This window comes from Coffea eugenioides, chromosome 2 (assembly GCF_003713205.1).
Source record: "Coffea eugenioides isolate CCC68of chromosome 2, Ceug_1.0, whole genome shotgun sequence".
In the NCBI taxonomy this organism is placed as follows: Eukaryota; Viridiplantae; Streptophyta; class Magnoliopsida; order Gentianales; family Rubiaceae; genus Coffea; species Coffea eugenioides.
The window spans coordinates 46748985-46773989 of record NC_040036.1 but is presented as its reverse complement, the minus strand read 5'-3'; the positions used below and the strand labels follow the sequence as shown (position 1 = coordinate 46773989).

The following is a 25005-nucleotide window of genomic DNA, read 5'->3' as shown; positions in this document are numbered from 1 at the left end:
ACTCTACTTGACTTTGCTTGATCTACATAAAAGAAGAAACACTAAACCAAGCAAAGGTAAGTGCGTTAGGAAAACAATAAGCCCTCATATTTTTACTCAAAATCAACTCACTTTCTCTCTTTTCTTCCTTTTCACCACTCATCTCATCAGATTTTTCCACCTCTTTTTCTAGCTCAATGCCCTTGATTGTTTCCTCATTATCAACCTCCTTAACAAATGGTTCAATAGGATGAGATACTCTTTTATTTGGAATAGACTCAGCTACCTCCTCCTTAGAAGACTCACTTTGATGGCATCTATTTGACTCCATTTGTTTTTCGTGTAGAAGACTTTGATTTATCTCCCAAAATGACTCCTCATGAGATGGTTCAACCCTAGATTTAGGTCCGAAGATGTTGAATGAACCTTCATATCACTTCTTGTATAAATCAGCTTTAAAGAGGTAGATTGCATGGTACCCCTCCTCTTGAGAGATTCATTCTCACGCTTAGGTTTATGTTTGTGTTCCCTCGACCTTTGTTTCCAATATTCAAGCTCGGTATCCGCATTTGAATTACTAGACTCATTCAAAGGTTGTTTCCCTCTAGATTTCTTAGAGGAGTTCTTTGATGAATCCATTTGTTCAATTTGCTCCTGAATGGACTCGAACTTGCGATCGAATCTTCTTTGTATTTCGGTCCACATTGCATCCATTTTGAATGCTAATTGAGCAATGGTAAGTTCATTTTCGTGAGCCATGTTTTTAATCCTGGAAAATTCAATAAACGTTAGTAGAAAATGCCTCACTCACTCCCTTCACTTGTGCTCGTGTATCACTCAAGTGTATAATTCACTCTAATGATCTCACCAAACACCTCTCAAGTCACTTTGATTGTCTCTCTTGAAGAAGTCAGAATTCCTCAATGAGTATCAACCAACTTTCACCAAACTTCACCAAGAGTGTAGCGATTATGGGCTGGAGTTTTTGGAGGGTAGTAGCATATATATATTTACTCAAAAAGGACTTAAAACAAGCTAGAAATTGACCAGGTTTGGCCACACAAGTAGACTCAAAAATTGAAAACTTTTGGACCTTGACTAGCATATCAAATTACGAAACTAATAACTAACTAAAACCTAGACTGACTTGGATTCATTTTTGGATCCTTAGACACGATTTTACAAGCTAGAAAGACACCCAAAAAACATGACTTATTGATGTGTGCACGGGAGAGGTACTTGACTCAAGGTCGAATGATGATTATCAAGTGAGAGTTCCACTTGGCCGGTTACACGTGCACGGGCAAAGCGTTTCAAAGAGTCTCTTCAAGCCCTTGTTCGAAGTGTTCAAGATCAACAAGGGGTCCATAGGAACATTGAAGGCTTGGACGAGGCTAATCAAGTTGTCTACACATTGATCCAAGCCAATGAGGCACCAAATGATGCCCACGCATGTGCTTGATGAGTTGGCCGATTGTTAGCATTGTTAGTCATTTGTTTTGTTAGTTGGTTTGATCGTTATCGAGTCATTAGTTGTTAGTTGGCTTGTTAGTCGTGATTTAATTAGTAGTTTCATTAGTTACTAGAGTTAATAAGTCAGCCTATGAGTACCCAACTTCCGTTTGCTACAAATCTGATTGGAATGCCGTAAAGAGCTAGCTCTTCCTAGTTTAGGTAGGTGAGTTGTCATCCTTACTCCAAACGGATTTGCCTTGGTTTATAGCCTATAAAAGGCACCTCTTGTACGAGTAAAGAGTTACAAACTTTTGAGAATAAACAATACTTTTGTTGTCCCTAAAATCGTGTGCAACTTTCTTACTTGCAAGGCAAGGGTTTTTGAGCAATCTCGCGTGACGTCCTTGGTTGTTCATCCAGCCTATCTACTTGAGTAACCACCTCAATTAGAGTCGCTGTTCTACCATCTTCTATCAAGTTGAGTCATCCATCTTGATTCTAGGTTCCGCAATCCAAACGATTGATCATCCGTCTAGATCCTTGGGCAATCGTGCTACGTGTCTCGGAACAAGTTGACCAAGGAGCGTATCAGTTGGCTTCAAAGCTGGCTGAGGTATCAATTCGTTATATCTATTTTTCTTGTTTCATCTAGTTCGCTTTAGGGTTTTTGTGTCCGCTGCCTTGTTACTTATTGCATTGTTGAAAATCTGTCTGTGATTTGTGTGATATCTCGAAAATTAGGAGGTTGTTTGTAAAGAAAATATTAAAGTGTATTTTTTTGGGTTTGATTTAAAACCTTATTTTGTTTTAAAAGACTAGAAACCCTAAAAAATTTTAATCAAAAACCCTAATTTACTTGTGACTAACCGGTTTTCTTAAATCACTCATATTTTAATTGAAACCCTAATTTTTAATCACTGGAATTGTAAAATTCCTCACGTTTTTCTTAAAAATGCCTTTTATTTGGAAATTATTCATTTATTATGGCCTTAATACCCAATCATTCCTCAATAGGTGCAAATGAACCTAGGAAGTAGGGTTTCACTTTTCGTTTCCAAGTTAAGAGCAAATTAGGGTTTCACGTTTTCCCGTAGTATGATTATTCGGTACGGAGTGATGATCAAATTTGATAGGTAAAAGTGACTTTTGGATGGGGGAATACTATATGACTAGAAGTGATAATAATAAGTTAGTGATTATAAGCTAAAAACCCTAGTATACGCGATTTAAGAGAAATCGCGTCAAACCGACGGGTATCGATCACTACCGATTGAATCCACCACTTGACCACCACTTTCTTATCACCACATACCCTTGATATTTTTACAAAATATCCCCCCTCATACTCATCCATATGGCCAAAATTTGTGGCCAAAAATGCAAGGGAAAGAAAGAGAAATTTGCATGGCTTTGGTGGTGACAAGTGTCACCACCCTATGGCTCTTTGATTAATTTTTTTTCCTTGTTCTTTTATCCTTCATTTCAGCTTATTTTCCTTCATTCTTTCTGTCTTTTGGCTGAGCAAGGGAGAGAGAGAGAGAGCAAGAGAGAAAAATCTTCAATCCATCTTGAATCCAACCATTTGAGTGCAACCAAGGAAAACTAAACCGATTAATCACTAGGTGGAAGCTTGGGAAGCTTGAGGAACCAAAAATTCCAAGGAGAGGTGAAGGATCATCCTTGCAAGCTTGTATCTTGAGGTATAAAGGCTGATCAACCATTCTTTTTCCATTAATCATGATTAAGTTGATTATTAATGTTAGTATTGTGCTTGTGAAGCTTTTTTCAAGTGATTGTGATGATTGGATGGATGATTTTGAGTTAGGGTTTCTTTTGGGTTAGGTGTTGTATGATGTATATATATGGTATATGATCTTGTGAAGGTGAAAGTAGTGGTAGTTTCAAGGTGAAAATATGAATTATGGCTTGAAATAACAAAAATTCCAGATTTCTGGAAAATTGTGGTTCAGTTCTGCCCGATTCTATTACAGTATGTGAGAGGCCGAATTTGGCTTAGCACAAAACATGAAAGTTGTATAGAATGATGTTTTATGGTTTCCTAAAAAATTGTAACCCAATCAGAGCAATGTAGCCTGTGAAAAGACCAAAATACCCTCACTGCCCTAGGATGCATCCAGTGATCCGTTTTAGACAGTTCATCCAATTGACCGTGTCTATTCACTATGATCCATGCTGATTTAGCCATTTTCCAAAACATGAAAGTTTTAGTACTTTGTCTTAGCTTTTCAACGCCTCCAAGAACGCCTTAAACGGACTTTGGTAGCTTGAGATATGGCCATTTGAAGGCAGTACGGTTAACTGACCGGTTTGTTGGAATTTGGTTCTGTGATTGGGGAATTTGACTGGGTTACACTGGAATTTGGACTAAGTGGTCTTCATCAAAATTGTAGGCCTTTGTGTTAGCTTGGAAACAGTATAAGTTTCATCCCAATTCGATAAGCGTAGCTTCGGTTGTGACCGTTACGTAAAAACACGTCAAATCTGTCTTTTGTTAGATCTCATTTACGCACATGTTGTTAACTTGATTTTGTACTCATATGACTTTGAGCCTATTGAATGGCTATTGTGATGAATTTATATTGTGTATAACTTTGGGATTGGCTGAGAAAAATAATGAGGCTTTAAATGGCTGGAAAAATTAGGTAAACACAAAGGGCGTGCTGCCCAAATTTACGCTCGAGAACTAGAGAACTATACTTGCAACTTGAGTAAGGGTTAAGAGTGAATATCACTTGAACCATCTAGGATATTTGCATCTTCTTTTACCGAGGTATATAAGTAAGGACTTGGCCGAACTTATACCCCTGAGAAATAAAATAATGACTGCTCGGAGTACGTTTTCTTTGTCACTTCGACTTAAATGGAGATTTCAAAGTTTTACGAGCAAGCATAAGTTTTACAAATATTTTACTCATAGCCTTTGGTTTAAATGTACTCTTTTCACTTCCAAAACTATACTTATACTTTGTACTAGTAGTTATTCGGATTTTCTTTGGTTCACTTAAACTTTGGAGGGGTTTAACTGTAATATTTTCTCTTGGCTATTATTAGGGTTTCTTGGCGATTGAGAGTGTTATCCGGGAGGATACTTTGGACATTATTTTGCTTAAATAGTTGAGTGTTCTATATACGTTTTGTTTCTATGACTATGTAGATTGTTGTGACTATGTGATTATTTGTGAATATTTGATTAAATGTTAATTGTTTTCTATGATTTCTCAAATGAACTTTCGCTAGGTGAGTGTGTACTTTATCGCACTCGACCTCAATAAATATGAAATTTTCGATGATTAAATGTTGCAATACTAGTTGCGCATGAATGTAAGCCTTTTGGCTGAACTGGGCCCTTGCCCTTGTTACCGATCGACTCGAGCCAGAAGCGGACTCGATCGGGCGATTTGGTGACCTGGGTGAACGTTTGGTATACTCGAGTATTACCTTGTTGTCGGGTGGAGTCCGGCCAACGTCCGGATGGGGGTGAAAAGCCTGGCCAACGTCCAGGAGGAGGTGAATGATAATGAACGAACGAACGTAAAAAACGAGGGATTTTACTTACAAAGATGCGTTTTTTAAATAATTGGAGTAATAAGGGAATGAAAGGGGAACGAACGAACGAATTGCTCCTTGTGAGCCTGTATCCTTTTAATGAATGTATTATCATTGCTTTATATTGGACATGTTTTTTTTTGGATTATTTGTTATTACATGAGTAATGTCCTTGTTTAATTACTTGTTTCTATGTATAGAACCTCACTGAGCTTTTAGCTCATTCCTTTAGTTTTGTTTTCCTTAACAGGGGACGGCGAGCAAGGACGAGAGCTCGGTAGAGACTAGCCTAGACTAGTTTCTTTGGTTTTGTAATGGTTCTCGCCCTAGTGCTCGGCACGGGTTGGATGTATGGTGAATTGAGAACCTTTGTATATTCGATGTTTGTACTCCCTTTTGAGATAGTAATGTACATAAGTTTTGCTTTAAGTTTTGGACCGTCGTTATATTTATTCTTGTGGGTTTATTCTGGTTTTGTTTGAGGATTGAAGTGAACGACTGAGTCCCGGCGAGAGCTAGGTAGGCGGTCCGCTGACCCCTTTGGTTCGCCTTAGGGGGAGGTGGGGCTGTCACAATTTGTGTTGTTCGTTTGGCAAAAATTCTGTCCATAGTTGTGTCACAAATTTGTCCAAAACTTACTTGTTGTTTGTTGCGTCGTTAATCGCTTCTTTTTGTTCACAAATCTATCCAAGTGTGTCGCCAAATTCTGTCCATAGTGCAATTGAAATTCTGCCTTCGTGTGCCATCGTTAGTCTTAACCTGCTGTTCGAAGTGTGTTCAATTGTTGCGTCTTGAATTCTGTCCGAAGTTGAGTCGCTAGGGTTCCATCGTGCTTGGTGTCTTTCCTGTCCGAATTTTCCAATCTTGTTGTCCTTGTGTTATCCAACTTGTTTACTTGTTTTCAAATCTGAATTTTGCAAAACTTGTTGGTATTTGGTGAATCTTGAAAGAACCTACAAGAAATCTTGAGTTTCTTGATTTTCTTGACCACAATCTTGGAATTCTTGAAGTTCTTGATAACCTTCTTAAAATTTTTTGAAGAATCTTGAAGGTCTTGAAAGTTTCTTGATCGTGTGAATTGGCCGAAAGCAAATCTGGAAAATATTCCATTCGGTCAAGCATTGTGTTGTGTTTGTTCGTTATAGTAAAAAAAAAAAGAAACAAAACAGAAAACAAAAGAGAGAAAAAAAAGAAGAGAAAGGAATCGGTTGGCCAAACAAACGAAGAGAAAAAAAAAGAGCAACCGAATTGTGTGATTGTTGGGAGAAAAAAAATCTGATCCGCACTCCTTCTTGGAGTAGAATTTGGAACTTTCTAAAGGTTGTTACAAGAAGAAAAGGTTTTCCAAAAGATTTCCAAAGACTAACTTGTTTCCAAATTCAATTAGGAAACTAGTGGACAGCTTGGATAACTCCCCTATTTCCATTTGACTAAGCCCATTCGAATTAGGAAACTTCCACATCTCGCATTTACTTATTTCCTTTTCCATTCTCGCATACTTGCAAATCTGTCCGCCTTAGGAAACTGCCAAAACCATACACTACCATGTCCAAATTGTTTCCAAATTGTGTCTTTATTTTTGGTTACTCTTGTGTGAAAGCTTGGTGAACAATTTGAGGGTCTTGTGCGGCATTTCTCAAGCTACCCGAACCGGCAAGGTAAGAATTTTTATGGTAAGACCATTAGAGTGCATTTGGAGTAAAACACGAGCGCGAGTGAAACACTTAGGGAGTGAAGTAAGGATATTTTTGTATTATTTTCTTGTTTGCTAACGCTTGGCAGGGCAAAACGAAAGACATGGAGCAAGCTAATCTAACCACCGACTACGCCATGATGTTCAACGCGATGAAATCTGAACTTAAGCAGATTAGTGAACAACAAATTGAGGAAATACACAACCGTTTTGATCAACTCTCCAAGAGATTCACGAGAGGCTCTCGATCTAGATCTCATAACCGAAATCGAAGCGGTACCAAGGGGGCAAATTATGAGGACTACTCGGCAAGTGAGGACGAAGAGAGAGCTGAGAAGCCTAAGAGGGACAGTTCTAAGGAGGTGCTTCGGGGACTTAAAATTAAAGTTCCTACCTTTCAAGGTAAGAGTGACCCTGAGGCTTACTTGGAATGGGAAGGCCGAGTTGAAATGGTCTTCGACTGCTATGATTATAGCGAGGAACAAAAGGTGAAGGTTGCTACTGTTGAGTTCACCGAGTATGCATTAATTTGGTGGGATCAAGTAAGGACTGGAAGGAGAATGAATGGAGAACCACAAGTCCGAAGTTGGCATGAACTCAAGGCAATGATGCGCAAGCGATTTGTTCCAAGCTACTATAATCGAGATCTCTATTCGAAGTTACAAACTCTCACTCAAGGCAATATGAGTGTTGAGAATTACTATAAGGAGATCGAGATGGCCATGATGAGGGCTAACATCCAAGAAGATAATGAGGCTACAATGGCGAGATTTCTTAGAGGTTTAAAACCCAAACTTCAAGAAGCTTTGGAGTTACAACATTACTTGGATATTGGTGAATTGCTTGAGTTGGCTATTAAAGCCAAAAGAGGAAAGAAACAAAGGAGCAGTGGCCGTGAACCAAAGGAGGAAAGACCACTCAAAAGGGATAAGGAGTCTATTACAGTAATTTTCTCGAGGTCTAAGGCTGTATTTGAGTCGTCTATGGAGGAGTCATGGTGAGATATTTACCAATGTCTTCTTCCAGAAAAGCCAGATGAAAGGGCCGAGGTTGAGGAAGTTGTCGTTGAAGCAGAAAAGTGGAAAGATGAAGCTGTTAATGAGAAGTGTGAGGTAACAGTTGAGAGTGCATATGAGGTAAAAGTTGAGGAAAGTGAGCTAGAAAAAGAGGTAAAAGAATCTGATAAGATGAGTGAAGCATCAAGTGAGCTGATTGCGAGTGGGAACACGAGTGTTTATAGTTTTTCTAACAATCTTAACTTTGCATTGTCCAGTGTTTCTTGTTTTGTGCAGGTTAAGCAAAGTGCAATCGCCTTGATTTTAAATTGTTCCATTCCGAAGTCACTTGGACACTTTGCGAGTTTCCATGGAGTTTGTCTTCTAGGAGCTAAATCTCTTTGGTGTCAATTCATAGAACAATGTCAATTCAAACCTGTCCACACCATTGGAGGATTGATTCGAGCACATCTTAAAAGCGGAATTCCATATTTTACTTCTTGTTCTTTGTCTAAGGTTCATTCATCATTTTTACCTTATTTTGAGCATGTTAGTAGTCCTAATTCTTGTCGTTCTTATGTAGATTTTGATGAGAAGTGTAAAGAACCAGCGCTGGATTCTCAAGTTGAATCAATTGGTGGAAGGAACATTGAAGTATCAAAGGGAGTTTTCACATTTAAATCTTGTTCTACACCTTCTTACCGTTTAACTAATGATGTCCCATTGCTTCTTTATCCAATTTCTGGTTCGAAACAAGCTGAAACTTATTTCATTTTTGTAGGTAGTAAAGTTGTCCAAAAATTTTCAGCTTTGACTAAAGAGTTGCAACCTGATTTCATGCTTGTCCAAGCTGCATGTTGCGATCTTTCATGCATATTCACACGTCCAAAAGCTAGCCACCACGAGCTCATTTTATCAACTCCAACTTGCGCAAATTCATGTGATTCGTGTGGAGTGAGCTTCACTTCATTACTGCCACTTATGTTGGGTGATGCACACAAGTGTGTCAATCAAGATCCGAATATTGTTCTTACCTCGCTGGTTCATGTTTCTACGGATGTGCAACACGATTGGTTCATTGTTCTATCTCCAGATGGGCAAGTTGTGCCAAATCAGCAACAACTAGGGCCGAATTATACCACCTTGCACAACCAGACTCGGGATTTTCCTAGCTTCAATAAGCATCATTATGAAGATCCTTATCTTGTGCACGTGAATGGTAAACTATTGCATAGTTTTATACCTATGACTACTAACTATGTGATTTATTGTGTAGGTGACAATATGACAGTCCATGCTCGAAGGCTGATTAGGGAGTTTTGGAGTGCCAAATGGAATTTTCACAAGCATTATACAAGGTGTTTCTTGTCTTGGAGAATGTCCTTGTTCAGAAGCATCATAAGGTTGTCCAGGCGACATGTGACGTGGTTGGTACTCATTCATCTAGTTTCCACATTGCTATCCTATAAGCGCACCGACTTAGAGTTCCATTTGCTTACCTACTATGGTTCCCGATCCAGGTGGAAGATGTGCAATGTTGTTCCTATCATACATATTTTTTCCCAAGATTTGAGGACAAATCCTTCTCAAGTGGAGGGGACTAATGTGTGCGCGGGAGAGGTACTTGACTCAAGGTCGAATGATGATGATCAAGTGAGAGTTCCACTTGGCCGGTTACATATGCATGGGCAAAGCGCTTCAAAAATCTTTTCAAGCCCTTGTTCGAAGTGTTCAAGACCAGCAAGGGGTCCATAGGAACATTGAAGGCTTGGACGAGGCTAATCAAGTTGTCTACACATTGATCCAAGCCAATGAGGCACCAAGTGATGCCCACGCATGTGCTTGATGAGTTGGCCGATTGTTAGCATTGTTAGTCATTTGTTTTGTTAGTTGGTTTGATCGTTATTGAGTCATTAGTTGTTAGTTGGTTTGTTAGTCGTGATTTAATTAGTAGTTTCATTAGTTATTGGAGTTAATAAGTCGGCCCATGAGTACCCAACTTCCGTTTGGTACAAATCTGATTGGAATGCCGTAAAGAGTTGGCTCTTCCTAGTTTAAGTAGGTGAGTTGTCAATCCTTACTCCAAACGGATTTGCCTTGGCTTCTAGCCTATAAAAGGCACCTCTTGTATGAGTAAAAAGTTACAAACTTTTGAGAATAAACAATACTTTTGTTGTCCCTAAAATCATGTGCAACTTTCTTACTTGCAAGGCAAGGGTTTTTGAGCAATCTCGCGTGACATCCTTGGTTGTTCATCCAGCCTATCTACTTGAGTAACCACCTCAATTAGAGTCGATGTTCTACCACCTTCTATCAAGTTGAGTCGTCCATCTTGATTCTAGGTTCCGCAATCCAAACGATTGATCATCCGTCTAGATCCTTGGGCAATTGTGCTACGTGTCTCGGAACATGTTGACCGAGGAGCGTATCATTTATATTGCGATGATGGCTGAAATTTTTGAAACCTATAAACTCTCTACCCGATTGTACCTTGGCTGGAATTTTGGAAGTTGAATCCAATTGGTTCTTGGATTTATTTTGGAAGATAAGCTGCTGATTTTTGGAGTAATTTTTGTGTATAAGCAGCTAGCAAAATCTAAATTGGATTAGTTATGTGATGACTTGGATTTGTTTACAATCCCAAGTCAACTTGGTTTCCCAAATCAAATTTGCTTTCTTGTTTCAATCCAAGAGTGATCCGACTTCTTGTTTCTCTTTTTTTTCACAACAACTCTTTCTTTCTTTTCTTTTCAAATTTGGATCAAACACTCAAGGACAAGAATTCAAGCTGCAACAAGAAACAAGAATTAGCCGCTATTTTGTTCAAGAAATAGGAACTAGGGTTTTGCAAGAATTTCAAGATTTGGAAACTTTTGTTCAAGAATTCAAGAAACCCTAATATTTTACCCAAGAACTTCATGATTTGTCAAGAAAGTATCCAAGATAATACTAGAAATTCAATATTCTTATCAATAAATTTTAGGAACTTCAAGCACTTTCAAGAACAAGATTGATCAACCATGGTTTGACACCAAAACACAAAGGCAGCCACGAATTAACTTCAAGAAACTAGTCACGAATTCAACAAGAACAACTACTGACCAAAAAAAAAATTTTAGATGAACAATAACGATGAACAGTGCGATACAGTACCGTGAACAGTCAATTTTTTTTAAGCAACTTCAAGACTCAAGAAACAAGACAACAAGACTCCAACAAGAGATAAATTTCGAACAGCCAAGAAACAACGGACATAATTGAAACAACGAAAACTTACAAAGACACGAATAAGATTACTTGATATCATCAATCTACCTCTGATACCAAGCTGATACGAATCCGCCCAAAGGTATGAACTCATATCTCACGTAATCCCAGATCTAGATGAAGAAAATCAAGTTGATTTGCGAAATAACACTTGACCCTTCTAAACCCTAGATTGCGAATCTTGAATTGAATCTCAACCCATAGTCGAATGATCAAGTGAACCAATGTTAAAGCTAGAAGAACGCCACAACCAAGGTGTGTACTTGATTGATAAGTTCGATGAATAACTCAAGAAAATTCTCAAGTATTCAAAAAAAAGCTCTCTTGGAGCAAGAGAAAAGTGATAACTCACATATTTCTAGAAAATTCTCAATAATCATAAACATTGGAAAAACTAGGCTATTTATAGCCTTACAATGACTCGAACCCTAATGTGATTTGGACTAATTTACTTGAAAACCTAATGTGATTTAGAATCACTTATTTGAAAACCTAATGTGATTTGGAATCACTTATTTGGCTAAGTCACCCACTAAGTTTCGGCCTCTTGAAGACTAATTTTGGCTAAGACTAATGCAAAAGGCCTTATTTTCTAATCAACTCTTGCTTGTTTTGGTTTGCAAAGATGTTTCGACCACTAATGAACTTGATGCATCCTTGACTAGTGCTGCCACTCACCTTTTGCAAGATTACCAAGATGTGATTCCTGAAGATATACCTAGTGGTTTGCCACCTTTAAGAGGAATTGAACATCAAATTGATTTCATTTGTGGAGCTTCACTACCTAATAAAGCACCATATAGGACTAATCCTAAGAAAACCAAGGAGCAACAAAGGCAAGTAGATGAGCTACTTGGAAAAGAGTGGATCTGTGAGAGCCTAAGTTCTTGTGCGGTACCTGTCTTACATGTACCAAAGAAAGATGGAGGATGGAGGATGTGCATGGATTGTAGAGCGATTAACGCCATTACGGTAAAGTATCGTCATCCTATACCTCGATTAGATGACATGCTTGATGAATTGCATGGTGCTATACTTTTTACTAAGATAGATTTAAAAAGTGGTTACCACCAAATTCGCATAAAACAAAACATGACTTGTATGAGTGGTTAGTTATGCCATTTGGACTAACTAATGCACCTAATACTTTCATGAGACTTACAAATCATGTTGTGCGTCCATTCATTGGTAAATTTGTGGTAGTCTATTTTGATGATATCTTAGTATATAGTAAAAGTTTAAATGAGCATGTTATGCACTTGCAAGCTATCCTAGATGTACTTCGAAAGGCAAAGCTCTACGCTAACCTTAAGAAGTGCACCTTTTGCACTAATCAACTTGTATTTTTAGGCTATGTTGTAAGTGAACAGGGTATACAAGTTGACCAAACAAAAGTGAAGGCTATAAGTGAATGGCCAACTCCTACTACTACGAGTGAGGTAAGGAGCTTTCATGGCTTGGCAAACTTCTATCGACGCTTTGTGAAGGACTTTAGCACAATTGCTGCACCACTTGCCTCCATTGTCAAGAAGAATGTGCCATTTTACTGGGGAGATGAACAAGCTAAGTCTTTCCAATTACTTAAACATAAGCTCACACATGCACCTGTTCTTAGTTTACCCAACTTTGACAAAACTTTTGAAGTTGAGTGTGATGCTTCTAGTATAGGTGTTGGAGCTGTTCTACTCCAAGAAGGTCGGCCAGTTGCTTATTTTAGTGACAAATTGAATGGAGCTTCACTAAACTACTCGACCTATGACAAGGAATTACTGGTTTTAGTTCGAGCTCTTCAAACTTGGCAACACTACCTCCGACCTCGTGAGTTCGTCTTGCGCACTGACTATGAGTCGCTCAAACAGGTCATGTTTGAACTATTATAATGTTTTGTAATTCTTAATTGCTTGAGGACAAGCAATAGTTCAAATGTGGGGGAATTTGATTAGTTTTTATCTTACCTATTTTTAGTTAGGTTTTAAGTTATGTTTTTGGTGTGTTTTAAGTAAAAATGAAAGATTTGAATTCCTTTATAAGTTAATTTTCATACAAGTAGTGTTTCTTAACCAAAACATGCAAAAGTGTGGGTTAATATGCAAGTTTATGTTGTTGTTGTTGTAGGTTTTGGTCTCATATGAATTGATTGAAGACAAAAGGAGTTTCACAGCTTTGACACATCGTGGTATTTTGGTGATATCTTGAGCTACAAGTATCTGATTAAGGTGATTCTTGAACCATTTTGAATGTAAAACTCTTATGAAGACATCGAAATCCAGTTCATTGAGATTTATAGTCAAAAAGTCGAAATACAGTGGGAAAATATTTTTTGTCAAAAGCTGAAACAGACCATTTACCAGTCAGGGATATTTTGGTCATTTTGCACCCTACAAAATTCAAATGAGATGACTCTTGACCTATTGGAAAGCTAACTGAAAGATCTACAACTTTCACGTTTTGTTCAAGAGCTAATTTAGCCTCCATCATCAAGAAAGTCGCAGTTGAAATTGGACCAAAAACAAAGCAAAGTTGAGATTGAAGCTGAAAGTGCAAAATTGAGTGCAACGAAGATCCATGAGGCAATCCACAAGGTATAGAGTTATGGATCCCTGATTCATAGCTGCAACTTACATTTTGTTCACACAACCTTTTTGACCAATTCCTCTACAAGAAAAAAATGGCTGGAACTAGCTAGAATTGAGTTGGAGAAGTAGAAAATAGCTTTGTGTCTACATTATGAGAACATCTTCTCTTCCAAAATATCTATAAATACTCCTTAAATCTCATTCATTTGAGAAGAATGTTAGCAAGAAATAGCTCCTTGTAGTATGAAGTAGAGTAGAATAGAAGTAGAGATAGGAGTAGTTTTACCTCTACATTCATAATGAAAATTTTTTTCTTAGTTTAAGAGTTTTGAGAGAGAGGTGCAAACACTTTTGTACCAAACTTATTTGAGAGAAAAACTTGTGAAGGAATTCAAGGATTCAAGCTTCAAGATATTGAATAAGAATTCTTCTTCCTAAACTTTGTCTCTTGTTCTTATTTGCCATGCTTTTTTACAAGTTCGTTTCAGGCTTAGATGTTCTTAATATGATGTCTAGTTAAGCTTTTTTATTTGAAGTAGTTAAGGCATGATTATGCTTTTTCATGATTTGTTAGTTTGAGAACTTGTGCTTATGCTTTATGGTTGTTTGGCCATCAACTATAAATGATTTGATTCAAATTGAGCAATGAAAGTTGCCTTTAATAGATCTAAATTCTTAAACATTAGCCTTATTCTCACAAAAGTAGTGAGCAATGGTTGGTTAGATTCATATAATAACTTCATTGAGTTTATTTAACTTGTTTCTTACCTTTTCTCTATGAACATAGGTGAAGGATGATTCAAGAAATTAAAGAAATTGATGAAAGCAATTTATAGAGGAATTAGCCAAGGCGGTTTCTCTTAAATGTCCATTGGCGAAAGCAAGGACATCCATTTGGAAGTTATTCCTTGACAATTCATGAAAGCATAAGCATAAGCATAATCACCTTAACTAACTTCTAAACTTGACATAATAAGGGATTCTAATCCCTAGGATCCTCTCACCTAATCTTTAAGCAATTCTAATCTAACTTGTCTTTACTTGTATTTACTTTCTTGCAACTTACCGTCTATATGGTTGGTTTTACCACCTAATGGCTGGTTTTACATCATTTGCTTATAACTTCTTATGGCCGGTTGTACTACCTAAGTTAACTTCTAACTCTTATGGCTGATTTTACCACCAAGTTAACTTTCTTTGCTTTTACTTCCTTATACTTTGATTATCTAGATAATAAAGCAAGCGATTAAACTCAAGTGATTGCCCAACTCTAAGTCCCTGTGGGATCGACACATATTATCTCTATATACTTGCGGAAATAGAGTAATAAGGTTTTAAAATTTGTAGTGTAGTAAAATACCCTATCATTTGTCAAATTAAAACATTAGTAGATAGTAAAATTACTGATGAAGATTACTTTGCTGAATCAATGATTCAAAAGTTGAAGTTGAAATTTGATAAGTACTAGTATGAGTGCAGCTTGTTGATACTTATAGATGCTATTTTGGATCCTAGGTACAAAATGAGTGTGATAAATTATTGTTTTCTTTTAATGTATCCTCCACATGATGTGCAAGCCAATATAATAAAGGTTTAGGAAGCACTATATGATCTATATGCCAAATGTGTAGAGATGCATGCTTCAAGTTCGAGTTATACAAGAATGAGTTCTCACGTTGTAACAAAGGATCCACCAAGCAAGAGCAGCAATAATTCAAATTCAGCACCTCTTATGGGTATGAAGGAATTCCTCAGTCATATTAAGACAGTGGAAAGTATTCAACCATAAAATAATGAGCTAGACATCCACTTTGAAGATGGTCTTCTCACTACCAATGAGAATTCAAATCTAGATATTGAGAATTTAGATGCTTTGAAATGGTGAAAAGACACAACAAAGTACAAGATTTTGCTTAGGATGATTGCTGATATTTTAGCCATTCCATCCACACTATAGCATTAGAAGCTATATTTAATATTGGAACTATAGTGATCGATGCCTATCATGCTTCTGTGGCACCAGAAACTGTAAAAATATTGATGTGTGCTAGTGATTGATGTCATAAGTTACACAGGGTTAAGAAAAGGGATAAAGTGAGTATGCAATTAAATTACTATATCTGCTATTTGAAATGTGTTTTACAATTGGCTTAATCTTTTTCTTTATTTTTCTTTTTGTAGAAAGCAAAGATAGCACTGAAGATTTTAATAGCTAAACCTTGATGCTATCATGTTTGAGGTTTTCTTTATATTATGTCGTAGTTCTTATAAGTCATAGATGTGATGATTTATATTTATTCCCTTTGTGGTTGTTTTGGGAGCTAGGTGTATTGTTCCTTTCTTTTTTTTGGCTACTGATTTGTTTTCGGTAGCATGTTGCTTCCATAATCTGATGACAATCTAAGACAATGTATGTTGGTTATATTTTTCTTATTTAGTGATCAAGTGGTGGCACGATGATAGCGTTTGTTCCTGCTTAATTCTAGTTTTGAAGAAATTTGAATGCTATTGATAGGGTATTTTATTATATTACAAATTTTAAAACCTTATTACCCTATTTTCTCAAGTATAGGTTTATTTATTGAGCATAGGGATAATAGGTATCGATCCCACAAGGATTTAGAGTTTGGCAATCACTTGAGTTTAATCACTTCTTTTATTATCTAGACAATCAAAGTTTAAGGAATTAAAAGCAAAGAAAGTTAGATAGGCAGTAAAACCGGTCATAAAAGTTTGCTTAGGTAGTACAATCAGGCATAAGAGTTAGAAGTTAGCTTAAATGGTACAACCGGCCATAGAAGTTATAAATAAGTAATGTAAAACCAGCCATTAGGTGGTAAAACCAACCAACTAGGCTGTAGATTGCAAGAAAGTAAATGAAAATAAAGTCAAGTTAAATTAGAATTGCTTAAAGATGAGGTGAGAGGATCCTAGGGATTAGAATTCCTTATTATGTCAAGATTAGAAGTTAATTAAGATGATTATGCTTATACTTCCATGAATTGTCAAGGAATAACTTCGAAATGTATGTCCTTACTTTCGCCAATAAACATTTAGGAGAAACCATCTTGGCTAACTCCTCTAGAAATCGCTTTCGCCAATTCCTTTAACTCCTTGAATCATCCTTTACCTATGTTCATAAAGAAAAGGTAAGAAACAAGTTAAATAAGTTCAATGAAACTATTGTATGAATCCAACCAACCATTATTTACTACTTTCGTGAGAATAAGACTAATGTTTAAGAATTTAGATCTATTAGAAGGCAACTTTCATTGCTTAACATTATCAAATCATTTATAGTTGATGGCCAAACAACTATAAAGCATAAGCACAAGTTCTCAAACTAACAAATCATGAAAAAACATAATCATCCCCTAACTACTTCAAATCAAAACGATAATAAGTTCATCTTCACCCTAAGATATGGAAAAGGTTAACTAGACATTATATTAAGAACATCTAAACGTGAAACAAACATGTAACAAAGCATAATAAATAAGAACAAGAGATAAAGTTTAGGAAGAAGAATTATTATTCAATGTCTTGAAACTTGAATCCTTGAATTCCTTCACAAGTTGATCTATCAAATAAGCTTGATACAAGAGTGTTTTCACCTCCCTCTCAAAGTTCTTAAACTAATTTTGAAAATTACAATATGAAAGTAGAGTTAAAATTACTTCTATTTCTACTTCTGCTCTACTCTATTTCACACTACAAGGTGCTATCTCTCTTGCTAATATGATTTCTCAAATGAATGAGATTCAAGGGGTATTTATAGATGTTTTGGATGAGAAGATGTTCTCATAATGTAGACACAAAGTTGTTTTCTACTTTTCCAATTCAATTTTATCTGGTTCCAGTCGTTTTTCTTGTAGAAGAATTGGTCAAAAGGTTGGTGTGAACAAAATGCAAGTTGCAGAGCAAGTTGCAGCTACAAATAAGAGATCTGCAAGGTGGATCCACAACCTGCCTGCACCTTGCGGATGTGTCTCATGGATTTTCTTTGTACTCAGTTTTGCACTTTCAGCTTCAATCTCAACTTTGCTCTGTTTTTGGACCAATTTCACCTACACTTTTCTCAATGATGGAAGTTGAATTATGTGACGCCCCCACTTCTCCCTAAGGCGAACCAAAGGGTATCCGCGGGACGCCTGCCCAGCTCTCGTCAGGACTCAAGACAATTCCCGTTCAAACTTAATGAAATACCGGCCATCACGATGATATAAGTAAGAAAGGGAGGTCACTCCCATAAATAACATTCAAACTTACATCACGAGTTCCAAAATACGTCAAGTATCCAATCCTTACATCAAGTTTTCAAAGGTTACATCAAATCCCAAAGTATACAATAATCAAGAGTCTAACCCAGTACATTAAAAACCCTAATACAAAAGTACATTCAAAAGGGGTTTCTCCGAGGTTCACTTCCAATCCTTTCCTGTTAAGGAAAACAAAACTACAGGGTGAGCAAAACGCTCGTGGGGCCAAGAACACACATGCAGGCACGTTGTTCAAGTAACAATCCCAATTTAACGAGTAGAGCGATAATATTTCAATAAATGACAATTCAAGCTAGAAAAGTAACCAGAAACAATTCAAGGATATAGGAGCTCTCAGGAGCTATTTTCCACTTGCACGATCACGAACCTCCACGAGTTGACACTCCATCAATCGGGTAGGTTTAGTCCGTAGAACTTCACTTATACTTTCCCCTTCTCACCTTACATACCTCACCGGGCCCGCAATATGTTTATAAGGCGATACTCCACGAGTATGCCAAGCAAGATCTCTTAATAGATCAAGCTTTTGTTTTCTCATGGTTCGCCAAGGAGCCCGACCAAGCCCATGCCGGCTCGAGTCCAAGGTTAGCCAGTGAGATTTAGGCGTCCCCCACTTAACACTTAAGAGTCGAGGAGATTCACTCCCATCGACTTATGGAGCCATAGCATAAATAATCACTTAAACGCTTCACTTAAATTTACTTAACAAGTCACTTCAAGCAATTAAAGTATTTCATGTCACGAAATTCAAGTACACTTTACTTAAATGAGAACGAGTGTGATAAAGTACACACTCGACTCAGCATTTTCAGAATATTCTCTTATCAAAGCAATTAACACGTTTTCACACACTTGACACTCACCGAGTGATTCAAGTAGCAAGTACAAGCGATAAGTTAGGCGTCTCCTGTGAGATCCCCTTGAAGATCCTCTTGAGTGCTTGAGCAATTAATAATATTCTATCATTCATAAACCCCAATTATCGAAGAAGATTGTACTAGAGTATAATCTAAGAAAATCTCATGAAAATGAGCCCTATTTACTCGTAAATCGAGGCTCAAAGGCGGGGTTTTAAAGCACAAGAGAAATCTAGTTTTCATCTCTAAATTCCAGTGTAAAACGGTCATGTGATATCGAAGGAAAAAGGAGAATTCGAAAAACTCCATTTCCTTAAGTTTCGAAAATTTCAGCTTTAATACGAGATCTTTGAAAAATCGTATCTCACTCTTTACAAGTCCAAAATTAGAAAACTTGGTACCGTTGGAAACTTCTTCCAAAGTACTAAAAGTTTCTAAAAGACACTTTTCCATGATTTCAAACGGAGGGCATTCAAAAATTGGCTCGAAGTCACTGTTTTAGGCTTGCGAGACAGTTTTGAGGTTGGTTTTTCGCCAACTGTGGAAATTCAGTAAAATTCACAGAATTTGAACTAGCCTCTCAGATTTGAAACTCAAATAGACAAAACAAGCGGAACAAGAATCAAAGTTTTGAGCACCAAGTTATAGTAGCTCAAAGTTGCTGAAAAATTGAGACGGTTGGGCAAATTTCCATATTTACATTACAAACTTTGGGACTTAGTTTGAGCATTGAAATGGACTCGGAATGGCACCAAATTTGGTATGATTATACTACCATATAAGGGCTATTCCTCTATCAAATTTCATACAAAAATACACACGAAAAATTGGTTAACCAAATCACTAAAGTTTCAAAAATTCCAAGGCAAATCTGCCTTGTACATTTCGTTTTCCGTTTTCCGTTTTCAAAACGTTTGGCCAACAAAGTGTCTCAAACACGGTCCATCTGTGTAGGTAATGTCTAGAAAACATCCAAGATACATTTGGTAGGTGATTAACACCAAGAATTTCAAATTAACAAGTCCCAACCAAGATTTAGGCGTTTACTAGCCAAAAAGAGGGTTTTCAAACACCGAATCAGTTTCGAAATACGGCCACAATTCACTCAATTCAAATTGGAATTGAGTATGGTTGGTGACGCTGAAAAATAGATTCATAAAGCTACAATTTCTCAGAAGAAATCGTTTTCAAAATCTGTCCACAACTAGCTCATATTTGAGCATCAATTTGCTGCTCAAAACAGAGCTTCCAGTGAACTAGCGAAACAGGACAGTCATGTTCAAACAATTGGTATGGATTACTCAGGTGGAATCATCGCGTCCATTTTATACTTTGGGAAATCTGGGAATGTCTAGTTTCCAGTGCCATAAACGGCACTCAATTTCGACATCGAAGCAAAAAGTTATAGCTAAAACAAAAACACTGCCAGAGCAATTACGGGAAAAATTTCCAGTTTTGCTGATTTCTGAAAACACAACATTTGGCCAACCAAATCACGAAATTTTTTGATGAAACTTTGTACACAACTTATATTACACATATACATCAGAAACAAGTCATTAGAACAATCGAAAAATGTACTAAAGGTCACGGGACAGACAGGGGCAGAAATGGAAAATTTTCCCTCTTCACATCCTTTGAGTTTCCACCAACAACACAACATTAATCCATTAAATTAAGCACTAAACCAACATTAATAACATCATAGCTCATCAAATCAGTCCATCCAACCATAGTGGGAGTTCATAGAGCCCACACAACAACTTTCCAACATAAACAAAGCTACCCACATGAAGATATAAACTTATAAGTGCTATATTACTTCCATAAACCAAAAATTTCAAGGTTGATCATTGATTACCTTAGTTAGATGAACCAGGCAGAATTTTTTGGTCCTATATGCTCAAGAAAAACCGTGGAAAGCAGCCCCTTTTCCTAGCTTGAGTTGTTCACCAAGTGATTAGCTAAGTGTAGTTAAAATTTGAGGTGATTTGGTGGAGATTTGAAGCAAGAATTGATGAAGGAAAATGGAGAACTTGGTCTTGTTCTTCCTTGGAGTTGCACGGCTGGAATGTGGAAGAAGAAAGTGACGTTGCAGATGAGGAAGCTTCCTTGTGAAGCTTATAAGTTTGTGGACAAGAATTGTTTCAAAAGTCAACTCTCCATCGCGGGCGTACGCGCGCGTTTCGTGCTCGATTTCTCTCGAGTTTGTTTCATTAGTGCACTAACCCTCTAATGCACTTCCATTCATACTATTATTATTCACTCTTAATAGTCTAAAAATAATGGTCTATAGCCCCTCAATTAATCGCGCGCGTAAAAACGCGTACTTCCGATTTAAGCGCAATAAAGTGAAATCTCCAAGGATTTCTTATAACGATGGTATAACTAACTATCACTTGAGTACTTAAACATAAAAAAAATACCTATTTCAAGACTAATGTACAAGTCTCCAATTTTTCCAAGCTTATTATATCCTCGAATCGATTATTGTCTCCAAACACGTATTCACTATTCTCACTTAACGAGCTTCCAAAAATTAAATTTTGAAACAAGTCACTTTAAAAATATAACTAAACTATAGATCCATATAATTATGTCTAAAAAGGTTAGAAAATAATATTCGGAGCAATTGGCCAAATAAATATTTAAATAAGCTAGAAATAGGAATTTAAAATAAGTAAATTTGCGAGTCCTCACATGAGTCTAGTATTAATTTCTCAAGTCTCCAATTTGTTGTGCGGTACGACTTTCGAGAAATTATCGACGTACGCATAATAAAAACTTTATTTAACTTAATCACATCTAATCTCTCAATTAACTCTTCTTAGTCCCCTATTGATCATCCTTAATTCTCCAAAATCATTGTACTCCCAGATCGACTATCATCTCAAAGGTGTATATTTGTTATTCCTTAATAAACGAGCCTTCGAAAAATTTAAATTTGTTAGTGAGACGTTTTTAAAAGTATAAATAAGACATGGTTCCATAAAAATTAATTTAAAATGGTTGAAATAAACTGTTCGGAGAAAACAGATGAATAAACATTTTGATAAGCCAGTAATATAAGATAAAATGAGAAAATTTTCGGGTCCTCACAAATTAGCTCTTGATCAAACCATTAAAGTTGTAGCTATTTGCATTAGCTTTCCAATGCATCAAGAATCATCTCATTTGGATTTGTGTAGGCTAATAAATGACCAAAATACCCCTGACTGGTTGATACTCTGTTTCAGCTCTTGACAGAAACTTTTCCCCACTATATTTTGACTTTTTGACTAGAAAACTCAATGAACCGGATTTTTATGTCTTCATATGAATTATATAGATATGTGTTAGCTTCAAAATGGCTCAAGAATCACCTCAATTTGATACTTATAACTCAAAATATAGCCAAAATGCCACGATGTGTCAAAGCTGTCATACTCTTTTTGCTTTGAATCTCTTCATATGTTACCAAAACCTACAAAACAACACAAATTTACATATTAACCCACACTTTTTCATGTTTTGGTTAGGAAACACTACTTGTATGAAAAGTAACTTATAAAGGAATTCAAATCTTCCATTTTAATTTAAAACACACCAAAAACTTAACCTAAAACTTAACTAAAAATAAGTAAAATAAAGGCTAATCAGCTATGTTCTTGTACATTGTTCAAAACTTAGTGAAAAGCTTGTTCCTACTTTTATCTTTAGACTACTGATTAGCTATCTAATTGATTAAGTCAATTTTGCTACTGAAAGTTTCTGGACAGTGGAGACAAGGGATGTGGACATTGGAGAGGAGAACCTTGTGGCATGTTCATTGCTGATCAAAAGGGAACAATCAAGAAATGATGCCTAGGACTAGGAGGCCAAGACACTATTGAAAAGTTGCTTTTCAAGTTTGAACCCTGTTTGTGTACTTGACTACTTGTATTTGAAATTTGGATTGAAATATTGTTGGACTATTTTTCGGTCATTCATTTATGATTTCGTTATTGTATTATTGGACAATTAACAACTGAGTTTGTTACTTTTAAATTCATTGTTGGACTAAAGAATTGTTAAATTAATTAGGTGCCAACTTGCAAGGCATTGTATGATGCTGTTATTAGGCTTAAATTTGATCAGAATAGGTTACAAGAAGCTGGTTCTATACCAATTTGAATTTCTAGAAACTTGTGTTGACCTCAAGCTGTTTTGCTAAGAGTTGATCAGCTCGAGCTATTTGTCGAGCTACTATCGAGCTTTATCTATTCTTTATCGATTTGAACTCGAACATGGTTATTCCTTGCTTGAGTCGAGTTGCTTACCATTTTCCTCGGCTTGTTGAGTTTGAGCTGAAACTCGAGCTCACACAAATTGGTCAAGCATCACTCGATAAGCTTAATACTCGACTCACCTTGAGTCATATGCTGCCCTAATATGAATAATAGGAAAAATTAGCCAATCAAATGCTAGTTAGAGCTAGTGATAAGACAAAGATCAAGAAAAAATTACAACAATGTTTTTTTGGGGTTGAGGATTTTCCACTTTTTTTCATCCCAATCCAATGAAAATTTAGCTTTTGTCCCTTTTTTTATGTAAAGTTTTTATGTTTCTTGTTTTTAATATTGGACCGGATTTATAGCTTCTGTATTGACCTTGATTGGCTTGAATTTTTTGTGTTAAAACTTCAATTAGTGGTGCTGTCATAAAAATATTAAATTGGATGTAATATTAAAGTTTCAACACTAAATTTGCCTAAATCAAAGTTTACAAAAAAAAGTAGTTTACATAAAAATGTTGAAAGACTAAATCAGTGATTCTCCTCGACTCTTTTAGCCCGTGTCTCGGTTGAATTGAAGCAATGTTTTCAAATCTGGACTATTAAGTGAACTAGATGAACTTTCAGTTCACAGTTTAACTCGATTCAATTGATTCAATCCGGTTGGATGACTTTTAAATTGGATGACTTTAAACTTAAAAAAATAGTATGAACTAATTCCATATGTTCCTTGAATGGATTTGATTGGTTCAATTGATTTTTTGAATTTAGTAGTGAATTGGAATGGTGCCATTAGTCAATCTGCAGCTAATCGGTCAAACTGACTGATTCGGTCTGATTTTCAAAATATTGAACAAAAGTAATGAAGTCTAGCTGCTAGCAGCCCAAGCAGCCAAATATAATATAGGCGCCCAACGAAAAGTTGATCGCCATTCGTATCAATTATCTAAACTCTTTTGTCACTAAGATCTTATCCAAAGCTATTAAATTCTGTATTGTCGTAATTAATCAATGAATACATCTAAACTGATACAGTTAAGCCCCAAACTAACAAAGGTAGTGTACAAGATCAGACGGGAAAGAGAAAAGACAAAAAAAGAATAAAAAGAGCACTAATTTATAGTTCATCATAGCTTCCAAGGACATCGAATTCAGAGTTGTTAGAAAACAAATCCGATGTTAGCAATTCCTGATAGTATTTCTCTTTCAATAACACATCTCCAAAAGAAGGTGCCTGCTCTAACAAAGAGTCCGAGCATGTAGGCGAATCCCGGTGAGGATCCTCCCCAGGAAATGATGGAAACAATGACAGATGATGCTGATTACGTTTGTTAGCATTGGTCATTGAGTTTGATACCCTATAAGTATCAGGAAGAATCTCAAATTCTTGAGCTTCTCTAGCATTATTATCCATGAACCGCGAGATATCAGATTCTCGGCCAGTGAGTTCTTGAACAAGAGTTCTGAACCTTGATGCACTAGTCTTTACCTTCATGGGGCTAGAAATGTAGACAACTTTAAGTAGTGAATCTGCAGATCTCTTCCTCTTGCTCTTGCTTCTGCTTTTCATTTGTGGCAGAATATCCATTTCTACAGCAGACAAGAAGCAACACAAAAAGAAAGTTAATTCAGATTCAAGGGGTACCTGCTTGGGGAAGACTGCAAATTCGGTATATTTTGGAAGTTGGAATATGAATGAACAATGTTGGTTATACATAAGGCTTAAATAGGGTATGGTTTTGGAGCTTTTTTAAGTCACGAGGGCTGCTGCTTCTTGGAAGGGAGTAAGATTGAATGCATTGAAGATAGAGCAAGACGTAAAGGTGGGAAATACCGAAATAGGAAGATGAAAGGAAAGTATGGTCATAGATGATTCTGTAGAGGTGCTTACATGACCCGTAAAGTCATGGTTACTTTGTCTGACTAAACTTAGATCGACTGATTGAGCCTTGGCTGAGGTGGTTTCATCTTGGCTCTTCAAACTGTGTTTTCGTTTCAATATGTATACAAGTAACTCAATACGGGTTGTCACTCAATACATTTTTTTAAAACACAGACTATGATTTAACAACAATACAACAACA

General features: G+C 36.6%; 2 protein-coding genes across 2 annotated transcripts; one reads left to right on the top strand and one right to left on the bottom strand.

Moving 5' to 3' along the window:
- The first annotated feature begins 6798 nt into the window (after positions 1-6798).
- Positions 6799-13152, top strand: LOC113759824. The gene is made up of 6 exons (XM_027302401.1): positions 6799-7146; positions 7189-7638; positions 7726-7897; positions 8273-8470; positions 11582-11928; positions 13072-13152. Exons 1-6 carry the CDS (start codon positions 6799-6801, stop codon positions 13150-13152), a joined length of 1596 nt encoding a protein of 531 aa, XP_027158202.1.
- Positions 13153-23902: 10750 nt separating this feature from the next.
- On the bottom strand, positions 23903-24691 carry LOC113763220. Its single transcript, XM_027306967.1, has one exon. The coding sequence runs from the start codon at positions 24636-24638 to the stop codon at positions 24039-24041; it is 600 nt and encodes a 199-aa protein (XP_027162768.1). The 5' UTR covers positions 24639-24691; the 3' UTR covers positions 23903-24038.
- Between the last annotated feature and the right edge of the window lie 314 nt (positions 24692-25005).